Consider the following 14,663-nt stretch of genomic DNA (forward strand, 5'->3'; position numbering starts at 1 on the left):
CTGTGCGCCGCCACACACACACACACCCTCCTCCATGCTGGCTTTCAACAGCTCTGCACCCCTGATCGCTGCAGCGAAGGGACGCCACAAATTAGCTAACCACGAAGCAGGAACTAACTTCCGTTCACCTTTTTTTTTTTTCCCCAACAATCTTTAATGTCCCAGCCTTGCCAAAAAATAAGAGATACTTCCTTAATCCACCGGGCTTGTAGCTGCAGAGCAGTCTGCGGGTTCCAATGCTGCTTCATGGATATGCACTCCACAGGACTCTGGATCAAGCTAATAAAAAGGGTCAACAACCCCCTGCTCGTCCACCTCGAACCAAGGGGGGATGGCCCCACCAGGACCTAGCAACCTCCTGGGAGGATCGAATAAACCTTTTTTTTCCTATACCAGACTGCAGGTTTTACGCATCTGCTGGAGACAGAAATACTGAGGGACTGCAAGTGGTACACTAGATTATGTAGCAGTGTCCGTGAAACTTTCTCTGTTTCTATCTGCTGGCAGGGATGCAAAACCCAGGAATCTGGACTGATCGGGGTATGAACAGGAAGAGAGAGTTAATTATTAATATGCTGTTGTCCTATGTCCACCAACAATTTGCAGAATCAGTTGATGTTGCCATAAACGATCAGAAAATCTGGCATGGTGACTGTTCAGAGTGAATCTAGAAAAAGGCAAGGGTATTATGCCAATACATACAGATTACCACCAATGTGTTAACAGCATTATTGTCAAAGCAATACTGAACACCAGTGGGAGTGGTACAAAGCTACATTTCTTTACAGCGTTGGAATAATCCAGATAGATGGGGGTTAGGAGGGGGCCAGAGGCAAGCCTGTGATAATCAAGGGGCCCCTCAGGTCACTATGGCCTGCACTTTTTCATTCTTTTGGGGGGGGGAGAGAGACTATCAGGAATCATGCCAAAGAATAATTTTTGTTTTTTGAGGAGATGGGTGGGTTTTTTTTGTTTTTTTTATTTAACCAGCTATAGGTTTAATATAAGCCAGTTAAGGCTAAAGCTATCTAGGAATACATACCTGAATAACTTTAGGACTGCTCTGAGGCAGTCCTAAACTTATCTGGATAACCTAGCCAAATAGCGCTGAATATTAGCATTATCTGGCTAATTTTGCTTTGACCATCCCTGAATTATCTAGATATGTCATGGGCTGTTTCTGGGTAAACAAGCAGGAAGTTTAAAACACCTTCGAATATGGTGTACACTTATCCTAGAATAATCAAAACAGCCTTAGGCTCTTCCTCCTAATCAACACAATTTTCCCAGAAGGCATCAAAGAATTCCTGTGCCATATCCTGTAGGAACACAATCTTGTGCATTAGCGTGGGTGAGATGCAGACTACTTCTAATAACTTGCTTTCTCTCAGAGCACTTGTACAGAGAAAACAACTAGCATACTTTAAATTAATGCACTTTCAAGAAAGCCAGAACATAAAAAATAACATTTTATTATGGCTATGTTGCAACAGTTAACAAAAGACAAGGTGAGTCTCCCCTATCCCATGGTTTCACTTCAGCAAAAGGCTGCAAAAGGGATCAGAGTACATATTCCACATATGGAAATCTAATGGTCCCTCCCCCACCCCAAATCTCCTCTATCAGATGGGAAAAAAAAAGACCTACAACAGAACTGCTTAAATAGTTACAGGCACTTTGTTCTCAGCTGCAAAAAGTCTCCTCGCTCTTTCTGTATTTAACCAAATTTTCCCCACCCAACAATACATTTAATCAACCAAAAATAGATAAATTCTTCCAGAACATGAACTGAAACAAAACAAAGAAATAAGATCAATGTTCTAAGTAATTCTAGTTACAGTACTTGAGTGCTCAACATGATCATCTAGAGTGCGAAGATATTAAATGTTGCCCACAAATGCTGAACAACATTTTTTGGACCACATGGGAAAACAGTTACAGTTATTATTCCAAGCAATCCATTGTTACAAAAGACAAAAAAAAGTGGTCAGTATAGTCTGAACTGCTAAGCAGAGTACGTTGCAAGTCCTAGGCATCTGGTAACAACTTTTACAGAAGCCATATCTTTGGGGAGGGTAAGTAGTAAAAGGTGCTTCCGATTCCACAGTATCTGCACAAAAGGCGACGGTGGTGGTGGTAGTTGTGGGGAAGGATTTCAAAATAAAATAGTTCATCACTTTGATGAAGAGTATGCCCGGATGTATGCCATGCTTCTTATTCATCATCCTAGTTCTCTAAGAGCGGTGTGTCACCATCCAGGGTTGCCGGAGCCAGTTCACACAGGTAAAAGAGCGTGGCTTCACTGGCCTCGGCTTCTGTCAAAGGCTCAAGGCGCACCAGTTTGCTTTGTGTGGGTGCAGGGTCCAGGCTGGATTCTAGCAACTCATCTACTGCCTCAGGCTTGTCCAAGGCAGACGCAACATCAGATGAGCAGGAAGAGGAGGAGGAATTACCTCCCATCTCGACAGTGGAATTCCCATCGAGGAAGGCCAACAGTGGGAAGGTCGTGTACTGAATAAGCTGTTTATCTATGGAGGCAAAAACGACAGGAAAAATAAATGAGGGAAAATGCAGGCATTTTATTAAGTGCATAGAATACTGTATAAAAAATAGTACACACATTTCTACTTGTGATTTCCATCATGAAGACATTTCTGGCACTTTTGCACCTCCCTGCCCTGTTGATTTTTCTAGTAGAATAAAATGTCTAGTTGAGGCTCAAAAGCCTCTGATGAAGGGCCAGTCATGTGGCGCAGATAATTCAAGTTCATGTCTCCTGTGCACTGGGACCTGGGAATGTTGCAAAGGTAAGTACACGCGTGTCAATGCTGGGGAAAGGAAAGGGGGGGGGGGGGGGGGCGGCACCACTGTGTTGGAAATTCTTGCTGCACAACCAGCATTGCAGTGGATGTGCCTCAGAGACAGTGGCCCCTCCAGCCTTTATGCCAGTGAAGGCTCCTACAGTTGCTAGAACAAGGTTAAAAATCAAAGATCAAGGGAGACAATTGTAAGAGGGGGGAGGAAAACATAGATGGATATTCACTTGGATACTGGATAGGTCAGCAACAGTGTAACATTTTGTCATGAGATGCATTTGTTTTATGTTTTTATTATTTATTGTTATAATGGGCTAGCTGACTTGTGTGTGTTTTTTCAGTGATGATGTTCCTTAAGGAAGTTGATTCAAGCTTCCTTCTTGAACCACTATAAACTGCCCTTTTTAGCACTTCAGGAAAACAGCGATATGATTACTGTACTAAATGCGGCAAGCAGTTTGTTTTAAAACTCGATAACAAAAGAGGGCAGTGGCAAGGAATAGGATAAAACTGATCAGGAATACATTTTGAGTTTAAAAAAAAACCCCAAAAATAAAAAAACTAGAAAGTTGGGATGATCTTAAAATATTTAAAAAATGTACAGTTGGTCATTTGTGGCCTAAGGGGTCCCCTGCACTGGAGATAGCAGAGGCTTACCTGTAACAGGGGTTTCTCAGAGGACCACAGGATGTTAGTTCTCACACATGGATGAGATCATCAGATGGAACCCCAGCATGGAAAACTTATGTCAAAGTTTTCAGAACTTTGACTTTGTACACTGAGCATGCTCAGCATGCCCTATACCACGCATCCACATGAAGTCCCTCTCCAGTCTTATAACATAGAATTATATATAAATGAAAAATTAGGAGAAACCCAACTCTGCAGGGGTGGTGGGGAGGACCAACATCCTGCTGTCCTTGGAGAACACCTGTTACAGGTAAGCAACTCTGCTTTCTCAGAGGACAAGCAGGATGGTAGTCCTTACACACGGGTGAATCCCTAGCTACAGGCCACTCCCAAACACAAAAGGGGACAACAGACATCCAACCAGGAGCCAACGGGCATAACAACAGACTAAGGCTCACCTGCAGTCCAAACTCTGCAGTGCTCGTTCAGCTTGGGGTTAATGGGGCTTGGGAAAAAATGTTGGTAGGATAATGGACTGGTTAAGATGGAAGTCCATCACCACCTTAGGCAGGAACTTAGTGTGTGTATGCAAGACCACCTTGACATGATAAAACTTAGTGTAAGATGCATAAGTCACTAAAGGCTGGAGCTCGCTGATCCTGCGCGCTGAGGTGACTGCCACCAAAAATATGACCTTCTAGGTCACAGATGCGCAGTGGCTCAAAAGACGCTTTTATCAGCTGAGCTAACACCACATTGAGGTCCCAAGACACAGCAGGAAGACTTAGGGGAGGCTTCAATTGAAGCAGGCCCTGCATGAATCGTACAACTAAAGGCTGTACAGAGATGGGCGTACCATCTACACCATGGTGGTATGCGCCAATCGCACCGAGATGGACTCTATTGGAGTTGGTTTTTAAGCCAGCTTCTGATAAGTGTAGAAGGTAATATAGCAGTTTTTGTATGGGGCAGGAGAACAGATATAGGGTCTTCTGCTCACACCATATAGAAAACCTCCACTTCAGTCCACAGGACTTTGTAGTGGAAGGCTTTCTAGAAGCCATCAGGACCCAAGACACATCCTCTGAGAGAAGAGTGGTTGCAGAATTAACCTCTCAACATGGAGGCTGTGAGTGACAGGGCCTGGAGATCGGGATGTCGTAATCTGCCTTGATCTTGCATGATGAGATTGGGGGAAGTCCCCAGACCAGTGGGTCTCTGGAAGGACAATTCTCATAGGAGTGGAAACCAGACCTGTCTTGGCCAATAAGGGGCCATGAGGATCATAGTCCCCTTGTCCTCACGAAGCTTCAAGAGAGTCTTCGCCACTAAGGGAATCTGAGGATACACGTACCGAAGCAAGGGCGTCAGAGACTAGTTTGCCATCTAACTGATACAGGGAACAGAAAAGAGGCACCTTCCTGTTGCAAGGGGATGCAAACAGATCTTCGTCCGGGCTCTCCCAGAGGCAGAATATCCAATTTGCTACCCTCTGGTCCAGGGACCACTCATGGGGTCTGAAAGCATGACTCAAATCTGTCAGCTACCATGTTCTCCATCCTGGCCAGGTACATGGCCCTAAGCACCATCCCATGGGACAGGGCCCATGACCAGATCTGGAACACTTCCTGACACAGGAAGTACAATCCCGTACCTCCCTGCTTGTTGACATACCACATCGCTACATGGTTGTCAGTTTGGATCAGGATAACTTTGGACAGCCGATCTATGAAAGCCCATAGTGCTTACCTGATCACCCGAAGCTCCAGGAAATTGATTTGACAATAGCTTTGCTCTGTATACCAGAGATCCTGGGTGCTGAGCCCATGAACATGAGCTCCCCAGCCCAGTGTGGATACATCTGTGGTTAGGACAATTTGGGTAGGACGACTTTGAAAAGCAATACCTAGTTCCAGATTTGAAAGTACCCGCCACTAGGATGAGTCCCTGAGAAATGGGGTGATTTGGATGCAATCCTGGATGTTCTGCATGGCCTGGCACCACTGTGACCTCTGGGTCCATTGGGCTCTGAGCATATGTAAATTTTGCCAAGGGAGTGACATAGACAGTTGTGGCCATATGGCCCAACAGCCTCAACATGTACCAGGCTGACACCTGCTGGCTCTGCTGAATCTGTCGCGATGGTCATCAAAGTGACGACCCTTTGACAAGGCAAGAAGGCCTTAGCCTGAGCCATGTCCAGCAGGGCTCATATGAAGACCAATTGAGGTGATGGGCCAAGATAGGACTTTGGATAGTTGATGAATCCTAGTTATTCCAACAACTCGATGGTGAAGTGTATGGACCCTGCCTGAGATGTGCTCTTGACCAACCAATCATCCAGATAAGGGAAAACATGCACCCCCAGCCTACGGAGGTGCACTGCCACCACGGCCAGGCATTTTGTGAAGATTTGTGCAGCTGATGCTAGTCCCAAATGGCAAAACCTAGTACTGAAAGTGCCATTTCCCTACCACAAATTGGATATACTTCCTGTGACTGGGGAAGATCGCGATGTGAATGTATGCATCCTTTAGATCAAGGAAGCATAGCCAATCCCCTCTGTAAAAGGGGAATCAAGGAGACGAGGGAAACCATTTTGAACTTTTTTTTAGAAATTTGTTCAAGGCTCTTAGGTCTAGAATGGGATGGAGTTCTCTTGTTCTCTTTGGAAACAGGAAGTACCTGGAGTAGAATCCCTGCCCTCTTTGCCCTGGTGGGACATGCTCCATCGCTCTGCCATTAACAGGGAGGAGAGCTCAGTTAGCAATACCTCCTGATGTGCTACCGGCCTCCAAAATGAGCTTGGAGGGCAATTTGGTGGGATATCCAATAGATTCAATTGGTAACCTTGAAGAACGATATAAAGAACCTACTGGTCCGAGGTTTGCAAAGAACTGCAGCCTGCCCCGACCGGAGGGTCCAACGACCTGGATACTGGTGACTGGCCTATGCGTCCTATGACCCAGTCAAAACCCTGTCTCTGGAGTTGACTGAGGCGCCGGCTGGGGCTTAGGGGCTCACTGCTGCCTGGGATAGCCGCAGGAGCCCTGATGCTGATGTCGGGAGCGAGGGGGCAGAGGATAGCACTTCCTCTGGTGAATCAAAGACTTCCTCAGTCTCTATCTCACCGACCTCCGAGAAGATGACGACAGGTCCAGAATGGTGGAGAGTTGTTGGAGGGCTTTGTGGTGGTCCTGTTGCTGGGCCACCACATCCCGCACCCTAAATTCGAAGAGATTCTTCTCAGTACACGGCACATCAGTCAGTCTTTCATGTACCTCCGGTTGGAGATCTGAAGCCCGCAGGCATGCCTTTCTGCAGGTGCCGATTGCCATTGCAGAGACCCTTGATGCAGTCTCAAACATTGTAGGTCACTCGGACCTATTGTTTTTCCACACTCCAGGCCCTTATGCACCAGTGATATGAGGGTATCTGCTGCTGTTGAGGCAGCTGCTTGGCCGCCACCTGCACCTGCTTCCAGATGTCTCACGAGTACCGGCTCATTTAGAGCTGATAGGAAGCTATGCGGGCAATGAACATGGCCTCCTGAAACACTTTCCTCCCAAAAGCATCCACTCCTCTGTGGTCCTTCCCTAGGGGCACCGAGGAATGGGTCAAAGAATGCTTGGCCCTCTTGAGAGCAGATTCAAACACCAACGAGGTGCCCCCAGATCCTTTTCGGAACTATGAGGCGGATTGGTGACTGGCATCAGGACTGGTGGAGATCATCACAGACCCCCAACACTGATGGAGGACTGGCGCTCCTCAATACGGGGTCACTTTGGGAGAAATGTTGCATGAGCCGGTACAGCCTCATGCCCTGTATCGTGCATAGACAGGGACCAGTGCCGATGCTTCTTCAGCTTCCCTCTATGCTTGGCCCAGTCCTTCCCCAGTACCGAGGAGCCTGATATCCTTTATTTATTTAAAGAGTTTTATATACTGTCATTTGGAAACGTCAAAATAATGCCATCATAACGGTGTACAAAAATAAGGTTATAGGGATAATGGGGGTTGACAAGGGGAGAAGATAGACTGTAGTCTGTCTCAGGCACTCCTATCCGCTGACAGCACTGACGATCCCGCTAATGTTGTGGTGTTCATTGGTACAGCTTCAAGGTCCATTGATGCTGATGCCACGGATGGCTCAGTCTTCCTCGGCCCAAAAAGCTGTTCCATCTTATCAAGCCAAAGACAATGTCCCTTTGGGATTATTTGGGCATATAAGTGGCAACCCCAGTCGTCATGCGATGCCTCCAGGGGCAGGACACGTCTCGTGAGGGTCTGTAATAGCCATGGTCCTCTGCCATAGATGAAAACCAGACATGGCCATGACAGGACAAAATAAAAGGGACGCAAAATCAAAATAGATGGCGGTGGGCGTCGATGCCCAGCAGGGAATTGACTGCGAAAGAAAAAACTTACCAGAAGTGTAGTTAACCCTGACTAGGAATACTAACAAGATGGACCCGGCGTCAAATGCTGAAAAAAACCATAAAAACATTTAATGTGGACAAGTGCAAGGTGTTGCACATAGGGAAAAATAACCCTTGCTGTAGTTACACGATGTTAGGTTCCATATTAGGAACTACCAACCAGGAAAAAGATCTAGGCATCATAGTGGATAATACTTTAAAATTGTCAGTTCAGTGTGCTGCAGCAGTCAAAAAAGCAAACAATGTTAGGAATTATTAGGAAGGGAATGGTTAATACAACGGAAAATGTCACAATGCTTCTATATCGCTCCATGGTAAGACCGTACCTTGAATACTGTGTACAATTCTGGTCGCCGCATCTCAAAAAGGATATAGTTGCAATGGAGAAGGTACAGATAAGGGCAACCAAAATGATAAAGGGGATGAACAGCTCCCCTATGAGGAAAGGCTGAAGAGGTTAGAGCTGTTCAGCTTGGAGAAGAGACGGCTGAGGGGGGATATGATAGAGGTCTTTAAGATCATGAGAGGTCTTGAACGAGTAGATGTGAATCGGTTATTTACACTTTCAGATAATAGAAGGACTAGGGGGCATTCCATGAAGTTAGCAAGTAGCACATTTAAGATTAATCGTAGAAAATTCTTTTTCACTCATTGCACAATTAAGCTCTGGAATTTGTTGCCAGAGGATGTGGTTAGTGCAGTTAGTGTAGCTAGGTTCAAAAAAAGGTTTGGATAAGTTCTTGGAGAAGTCCATTAACTGCTATTAAATAAAATTTACTTAGGGAATAGCCACTGCTATTAATTGCATCAGTAGCATGAGATCTTCTTGGTATTTGGGTAATTGCCAGGTTCTTGTGGCCTGGTTTGGCCTCTGTTGGAAACAGGATGCTGGGCTTGATGGACCCTTGGTCTGACCCAGCATGGCAATTTCTTATGTTCTTAACAGTGAAAAAAAAACAGAAAAAAAGTTTTCCACAAGGCCAAAAAGCCAAAGTGAGCTCACTTACACCGCAAAGCTTACAGCTCCACAGAAAGAGAGAGACTGGCGAGGGACCCCCACGTGGTCGCATGGCATAGGGCATGCTGAACATGCTCATTGTGCCAAGTCAAAGTTCTAGAAACTTTGACATAAGTTTTCCATGTTGGGGCTCCATCTGATGTCACCCATGCGTGAGGGGCCACCATTCCTGCTAGTCTTCGGAGAATACAACAAACTTAAAAATAACATAACGCAGATAAATTGAAACTCCCCCACCTTACAACCATAAAATAAAATAAAAACCCAACAAACTACTGCTGGGAGCCACCAATCCCATAACATGTTACCAGCAGGCACATTTACACATTATACAGATATACTCAAGAGCAATTCCTAACTAGTTTAATCGACTGAAAAATGCAAAAGAAGCTTCTCCCCCACTATCTGAACACAGCTGGTCCCACAGGAAACTGTCCTAGGAAACCTGCTGAATGTCACAAATAGATTCTCTGAAATAGCACACTCTACAAAGCAATTATTGCAAGTACTTTTCATCTGTTCATTCAAATAAGGTCTGCTTAGCACGGCTTTTTCTATTTATTAAGCTCAGACAATGCTATACTTGAATAAAAAAAAAAAAAGCCAGCAACAAAAATACCCACACCCTAATGTATTTACCTGATTTATGACTGGAATGTTTGGTCTCTTCAGGACCTGCATTAACTCTGCTGCTCTTCACAGACTGAACACTTTTGGAGTCCTGCCAAAAAAGAATAAAACAAAAATCTCAGTAGTTGCTACTTTTTAAACTATTATTTTTATATAATACCACATTATCTTCAAAAAAAGACTTAAGACTTGGCTCTTCCACCAAGCTTTTCCATAACATCAGTCTGCTGAATTATCTCTGCCAAGGTCCCCTTTAGGTCATTTCCAATCGAATTATAAAGAGAACTAATTAAGATCCTCAGTTATTTTCAATAACCTACAAGAGAACTACACAAGAACTAGACAAGTACAACTCTAAAAAAATTCTTTGAACCCTCTATGAATACCCTAAGAACAACACAAAGAATTCTCCAAAGAATTATTCAATTCAACTTCAACTCCTTGGCAGTCCAAAACTCTGCCTACTTAGGCTATGTATATTATATTTCTTTGTTATTAAGCCCATATATTTATTTCCAAGTTATTTACACCTGTTCTTTGTAAGACATTTACTTGTCACTGTTATTGTTCAAAATGTAAACCGAATTGATCAGTAATTCTGTTACTGGAAATTTGGTATAGAAAAGTTCTAAATAAATAAATAAATAAATAAATAAATAAATAAATAAATAAAAATAATACCTTATGTTCAGCTTTATCTGTCAGGATGAGCTCTTTGCTTTCTTACTGTCAATTAACTGATACTATTGTATGTAATTTCTGGAATAACCGAGGGGCTGAAGCAATACTGCATGCGTAAAAACGTGCAACCAAACTGGGTGTTCGTTCTTTCTGTGTGCGATGCAATATTCTAATGAGCTGCCACACTAAAAAGGACAGGCTAGGGTTACATTGTGTCCCTCGTGCTCAAAAGCATCAGGCGCCCAGGAGACATAGCTGTGTGTGGGTTAGGAAAATGCACGCTCAATATGAGCATCCGTTTTATCCTGCTGCAGATAGTTTACTGGCACAAATACACACACACATACACACAATATACACGGCCTGGAGCTGTATATTGTGCGCCCCCAAATTTTTTCTTCATCAAGTCTTTCATTTTTTTAAATTTTTAGTTATCGGAAGGAGGAGATCATAGTATCGTGGTGATACTAAATAGGAAGAACCATAGAAAAGCAGTATTTTTTATTTTATAGTTGAGCCCTTGACGGGCGGTAAGAATTTACGCCAGCTCCAGGGCTGGTGTTAAATTTGTCATGTTAAAAAGTGTGCGTTGGGCGCCCTGCAATTTTTTGCAGCCAGGGGTATAGCTAATAGCCTCATCTACATGGCATTTACTTGTGATGAGCGCTATACGCGTTCATTTGGACTTGCATTTTGGCCACGATAATCTCCTTACTGCATCGGGAGTTAATCTAGCGCGTCCAAAACATGCATCCAACCACAGGTTAACCTGAGCGCTAGTTTGCATTGGCCTAAGTGAAATTAAATAATAAATTGGATCTACTTTTTATTGGCGCAACTTAATACATTTCTGACTAGTATTTTGGAAGCTCTGCTCCCTTAATCAGGTCAATGCAGACAGGAACAGAGCTCTCAAACTGCTATGAAATGTTGTAGGTATGCACTGTCTTTCTGACACCCCTTTGTGCTGTATTCCTGTGTTAGACAAAGAATGCAGAGGACTTTGACTCCGTGCTGGAATGCAGCCAGCCAACACCCCAGACCCATTAGCTGATTGGTCTAATACATTCCCAAATCAGATGCCCTGCACTTATCTATTTATTTAACAGTTTTATATATACCGACCTTCATAGTAAATAACCATATCGGATCGGTTTACATTTAACAAGGGGTATAACTGGAGTAACAATTCAATTGAACGAAGATAACAATAGGTAGGAATAAGTCAAAGTTACAATCAACAGGGGAGGAGAACTTGGAAGCTTGCAACAAGCTGGAAGGAAGATAAGGCAGGAAGAAATTATAACGTATTACAACGTATTACCAAAGAGCGTACGGGTTAAAGCTTAAAAGGTGCTTTAACCTGGAAGTTTAACCTAGAAGTTTCAGAGAAACAACACTCTGAATATGCTCTGATTGGTCAGTATGAAGGGTATATAAGGTTATGCATATTACTGGAACATCGGGTGACTGGGTGATTATACAATTGTATATACCTGTTGCTCCCTGGAACAAACTATTTTCCTTGTACTTTGTTCCGGTCCCAGTCCCAATCCCCTTTGTTTCTGTCTTTCTCTCATTAAAGTTTTATATTACATATTGTGCAGTGGTTTGTTTAGAATTAACAATGTGTTAATCTAATAAAGAGGTATCAAGTACAACCTGTTGACCTCCATCTCTCCATATCCAATTGGACTAACAGCATCTGCACTACTTTGAGTAACTATGCAAACTGATATCTTAAAAATGTATTCTTAAACAAACTTCAAACAAGCAAACTTCTCTGCACTGTCTCCATTAGCCTTCATCAACCACACACCATCCAGGCCACAAGTTCAGGCTCCATGGTCATTCAGCCACAATTTAAACATGCAAATCTAATCCACTTAGTCTTGACAAACTAATTTTACCTAGGAAACAGACTTATCGGCAGGCAAACCTGGCTGGTCAGACAGACACACTGAGGGGCTGATGCAGTAAAGTGTGCCCAGCCTAGAGCACGGGTTTACATGTGGTTGGACACGCGTTTTGGACGTGCTAGACTAGCACTAGATGCAGTAAGGAGGTCAGCGCGTCCAAAACATGCTCACTAACCAATGCGAACCTGATACTGCACGTAGATGAGGACATTAGCTATTACTCTCTATGCAGTAAAGTGCTAGGTGCCCAACATACACTTTTAATACTGTAAATTTAACTCCAGTCTCAGAAGTTGAGTAAAGTCAGCAGTCAAGAGCTCACGAAAAACTATAAAATATATAAAATAGGTTCTCTGTATTGTGATAAGTGTGTCCTCCCCCTCACAGACACTAATTTACTACTTTTGGTGGAGAAAAATATTTGTATATTTTGCCTTGATTAAAAGAAACCCATTTTTCTTATGGCCACACAATTTGGACGTCCATATCAAGGGCGCCTAATAATTTGCTGAAATTGCTGAAGTGAATTATAGCAAAAAAAGAAATGGGATAAATGGACGTTCATACTGGACACTCATTTTTCTGTGTACTTTTTTTTTTTTTAAACACTGCCTCATTTAAATATTGCATAAGGTGCCCAGGGAATATGGCTGCACACGTGCTAGGAAAACGGGCGCTCAATACAAGCTCCTGTTTTCAGCGTGTGCCTTATTGCATCGGTCCCTGAAGGAGTTAGCTTGGGATAAGGACTCCCTCCTTGTGGGGTCACTTTGCTTCTGAATGCAACCACTAAGGGACAGCAAAAAGACAGGAAACTCAATTAGGTCCCCCACTGCAGCTAACAAAGAGACTCAGAAGAAACCGTTAAGGCTAGTTATACAAGAAGACTTTTTCTGTTTATTTATTTATTTTTAAAACACTTACCAATTTCATTTCTATTAGTGTCACCAAATGTCAGAATCAATGAGCACTCTTGTATGGCGCTAGTAAGAAATTATTAGTCTTACAATAACAAATCTGTGTGGAAATATATTACTGAATCTTCCAATATCGCGAGGAAGGCTGCTATTCTTAGAGCACATGCCGCTACAACTGTATCTATCTCCTATGCAGATTTCCTCTTCATCCAATGTCAAGTGACAATGTCCAACATTGCTAAGTGAAGAGGTTGACATTTAGTGGATGGCAGCCTACAGTAGAAAGGTTCTCTAGTTAGTTGCTATAAGACTAGAGATGTGAAGGCCCAGAAAAACAAACAAACCACACCAAACCCCCCCCCCAAAAAAAAACCCCAAAAACAAACAACCCAGAACAGTGTGTGTAAAAAAGCTTTTTCCATTTTCTTCTCAAGACTAGAAATGGAAAAATAGAATTTTGCAAAATTGCCAATTTTTCCACTTTTAGCCTTGGGAAGAAAATGAAAAAGATCTCTCCCCCCCCCCCCCCTCCCCTCTCATACTTCTCATTCTCCATCCCAAAACATTCAAAACATGTTTTGCCTCAAGCAAAGTTAGAGCTCTAGTTAAACTGTTTGGAATAGAAAGCTGTTCCAAAAACTACATACATCTACCAGCAAATCTGGGTCTATGCTGAACTGCTTCCCTGACAGCATGGCTTGGAAGTCCTCCAGGCTGCAGTCAATACTGTCCAGATAATCCATCAGCTCAACTCTGAAAAACAGGCAAAGAATGATAAAAACCTTCTTTGATATTTTTAAAAGATACTAAAAAGTAGACTGCTGCAAAAGAATACATGAGGAAGACACCACAAGAAATAGGACAAATTAATCCACCCCAAGTTTCCTCTGGCTAATGCTTCCTACCTGAGCTCAGGGTGGAGCATGCTAGGACGACACATTACTCCTCATACAGAATCAACACCTACTATAGCATTTTAAGGCATGGTGCTCGCTTACTCCACTTGCAAGCATGAGCAAAAGCTGGCAAGTGCTAACCAGCCGGTACCAGTGAACTTGGTAACTAACTGTTGTGGGTAATGCCAATAAAAAAAGTGACACAAGTGTGCTTTATAATGTATTGAAGACATTTCTGTATCCTGTGTTCATGTAAAGAAGCCCAGTTAAATCTGAGTGAATAGATAACTGGGGGAGGGATGGACCAAGAGACAGGTTGCTGGAGACAACAGTGTGGAGAAAGGAGAGAAAGAATGCAAGATAGGGATTAGATTCAAAAAAGCAGACACCTTTTTTCTGAGTTCTGTAAATGGCACTTGGGACTACTCATTCCTTGATGTCAGGGCCCAAGATATAAAATGCTTTCTACAACTAAAAAATAAAAACATATACAGCCTAAATGCAGCTGACTCTTAAACCTGTTCTACTGAACCCACAGCCAGGATATCCAAAACGAATGCACCTGAAATTAATTTGCACACACCGAAGACCCAATATATGCAAATTTATCTCATGCACATTCACTATGGATAACCTGTGGTATTAACAGGTCAGGTTTGGGAACTAGTGCTCTAAAGTGTAACTATTGTTAGTAATTTTCTCTTCCTCTCTTTTCTA

At 43.2% G+C, this 14,663-nt stretch overlaps 1 protein-coding gene across 2 annotated transcripts in view; it reads right to left on the reverse strand.

Moving 5' to 3' along the window:
* Positions 1-1,451: 1,451 nt before the first annotated feature.
* The window catches only part of LOC115088282 (heat shock factor protein 2-like), a 131,973-nt gene continuing 118,761 nt past the window's right edge, over positions 1,452-14,663 (reverse strand). The window contains exons 10-12 of one of the 2 annotated variants that reach the window (XM_029596407.1): positions 13,698-13,803; positions 9,543-9,624; positions 1,452-2,528 (exon numbers count right to left, since the gene is read on the reverse strand). In XM_029596407.1, the coding sequence (XP_029452267.1) occupies positions 2,227-2,528; positions 9,543-9,624; positions 13,698-13,803 (490 nt within the window). In that variant the 3' untranslated portion in view covers positions 1,452-2,226. The remainder of the gene's footprint in view (positions 2,529-9,542; positions 9,625-13,697; positions 13,804-14,663) is intronic. The other variant, XR_003855741.1, reaches the window with a different exon arrangement.

The sequence above is a fragment of the Rhinatrema bivittatum genome, chromosome 3 (assembly GCF_901001135.1).
Source record: "Rhinatrema bivittatum chromosome 3, aRhiBiv1.1, whole genome shotgun sequence".
NCBI classification, from domain to species: Eukaryota; Metazoa; Chordata; class Amphibia; order Gymnophiona; family Rhinatrematidae; genus Rhinatrema; species Rhinatrema bivittatum.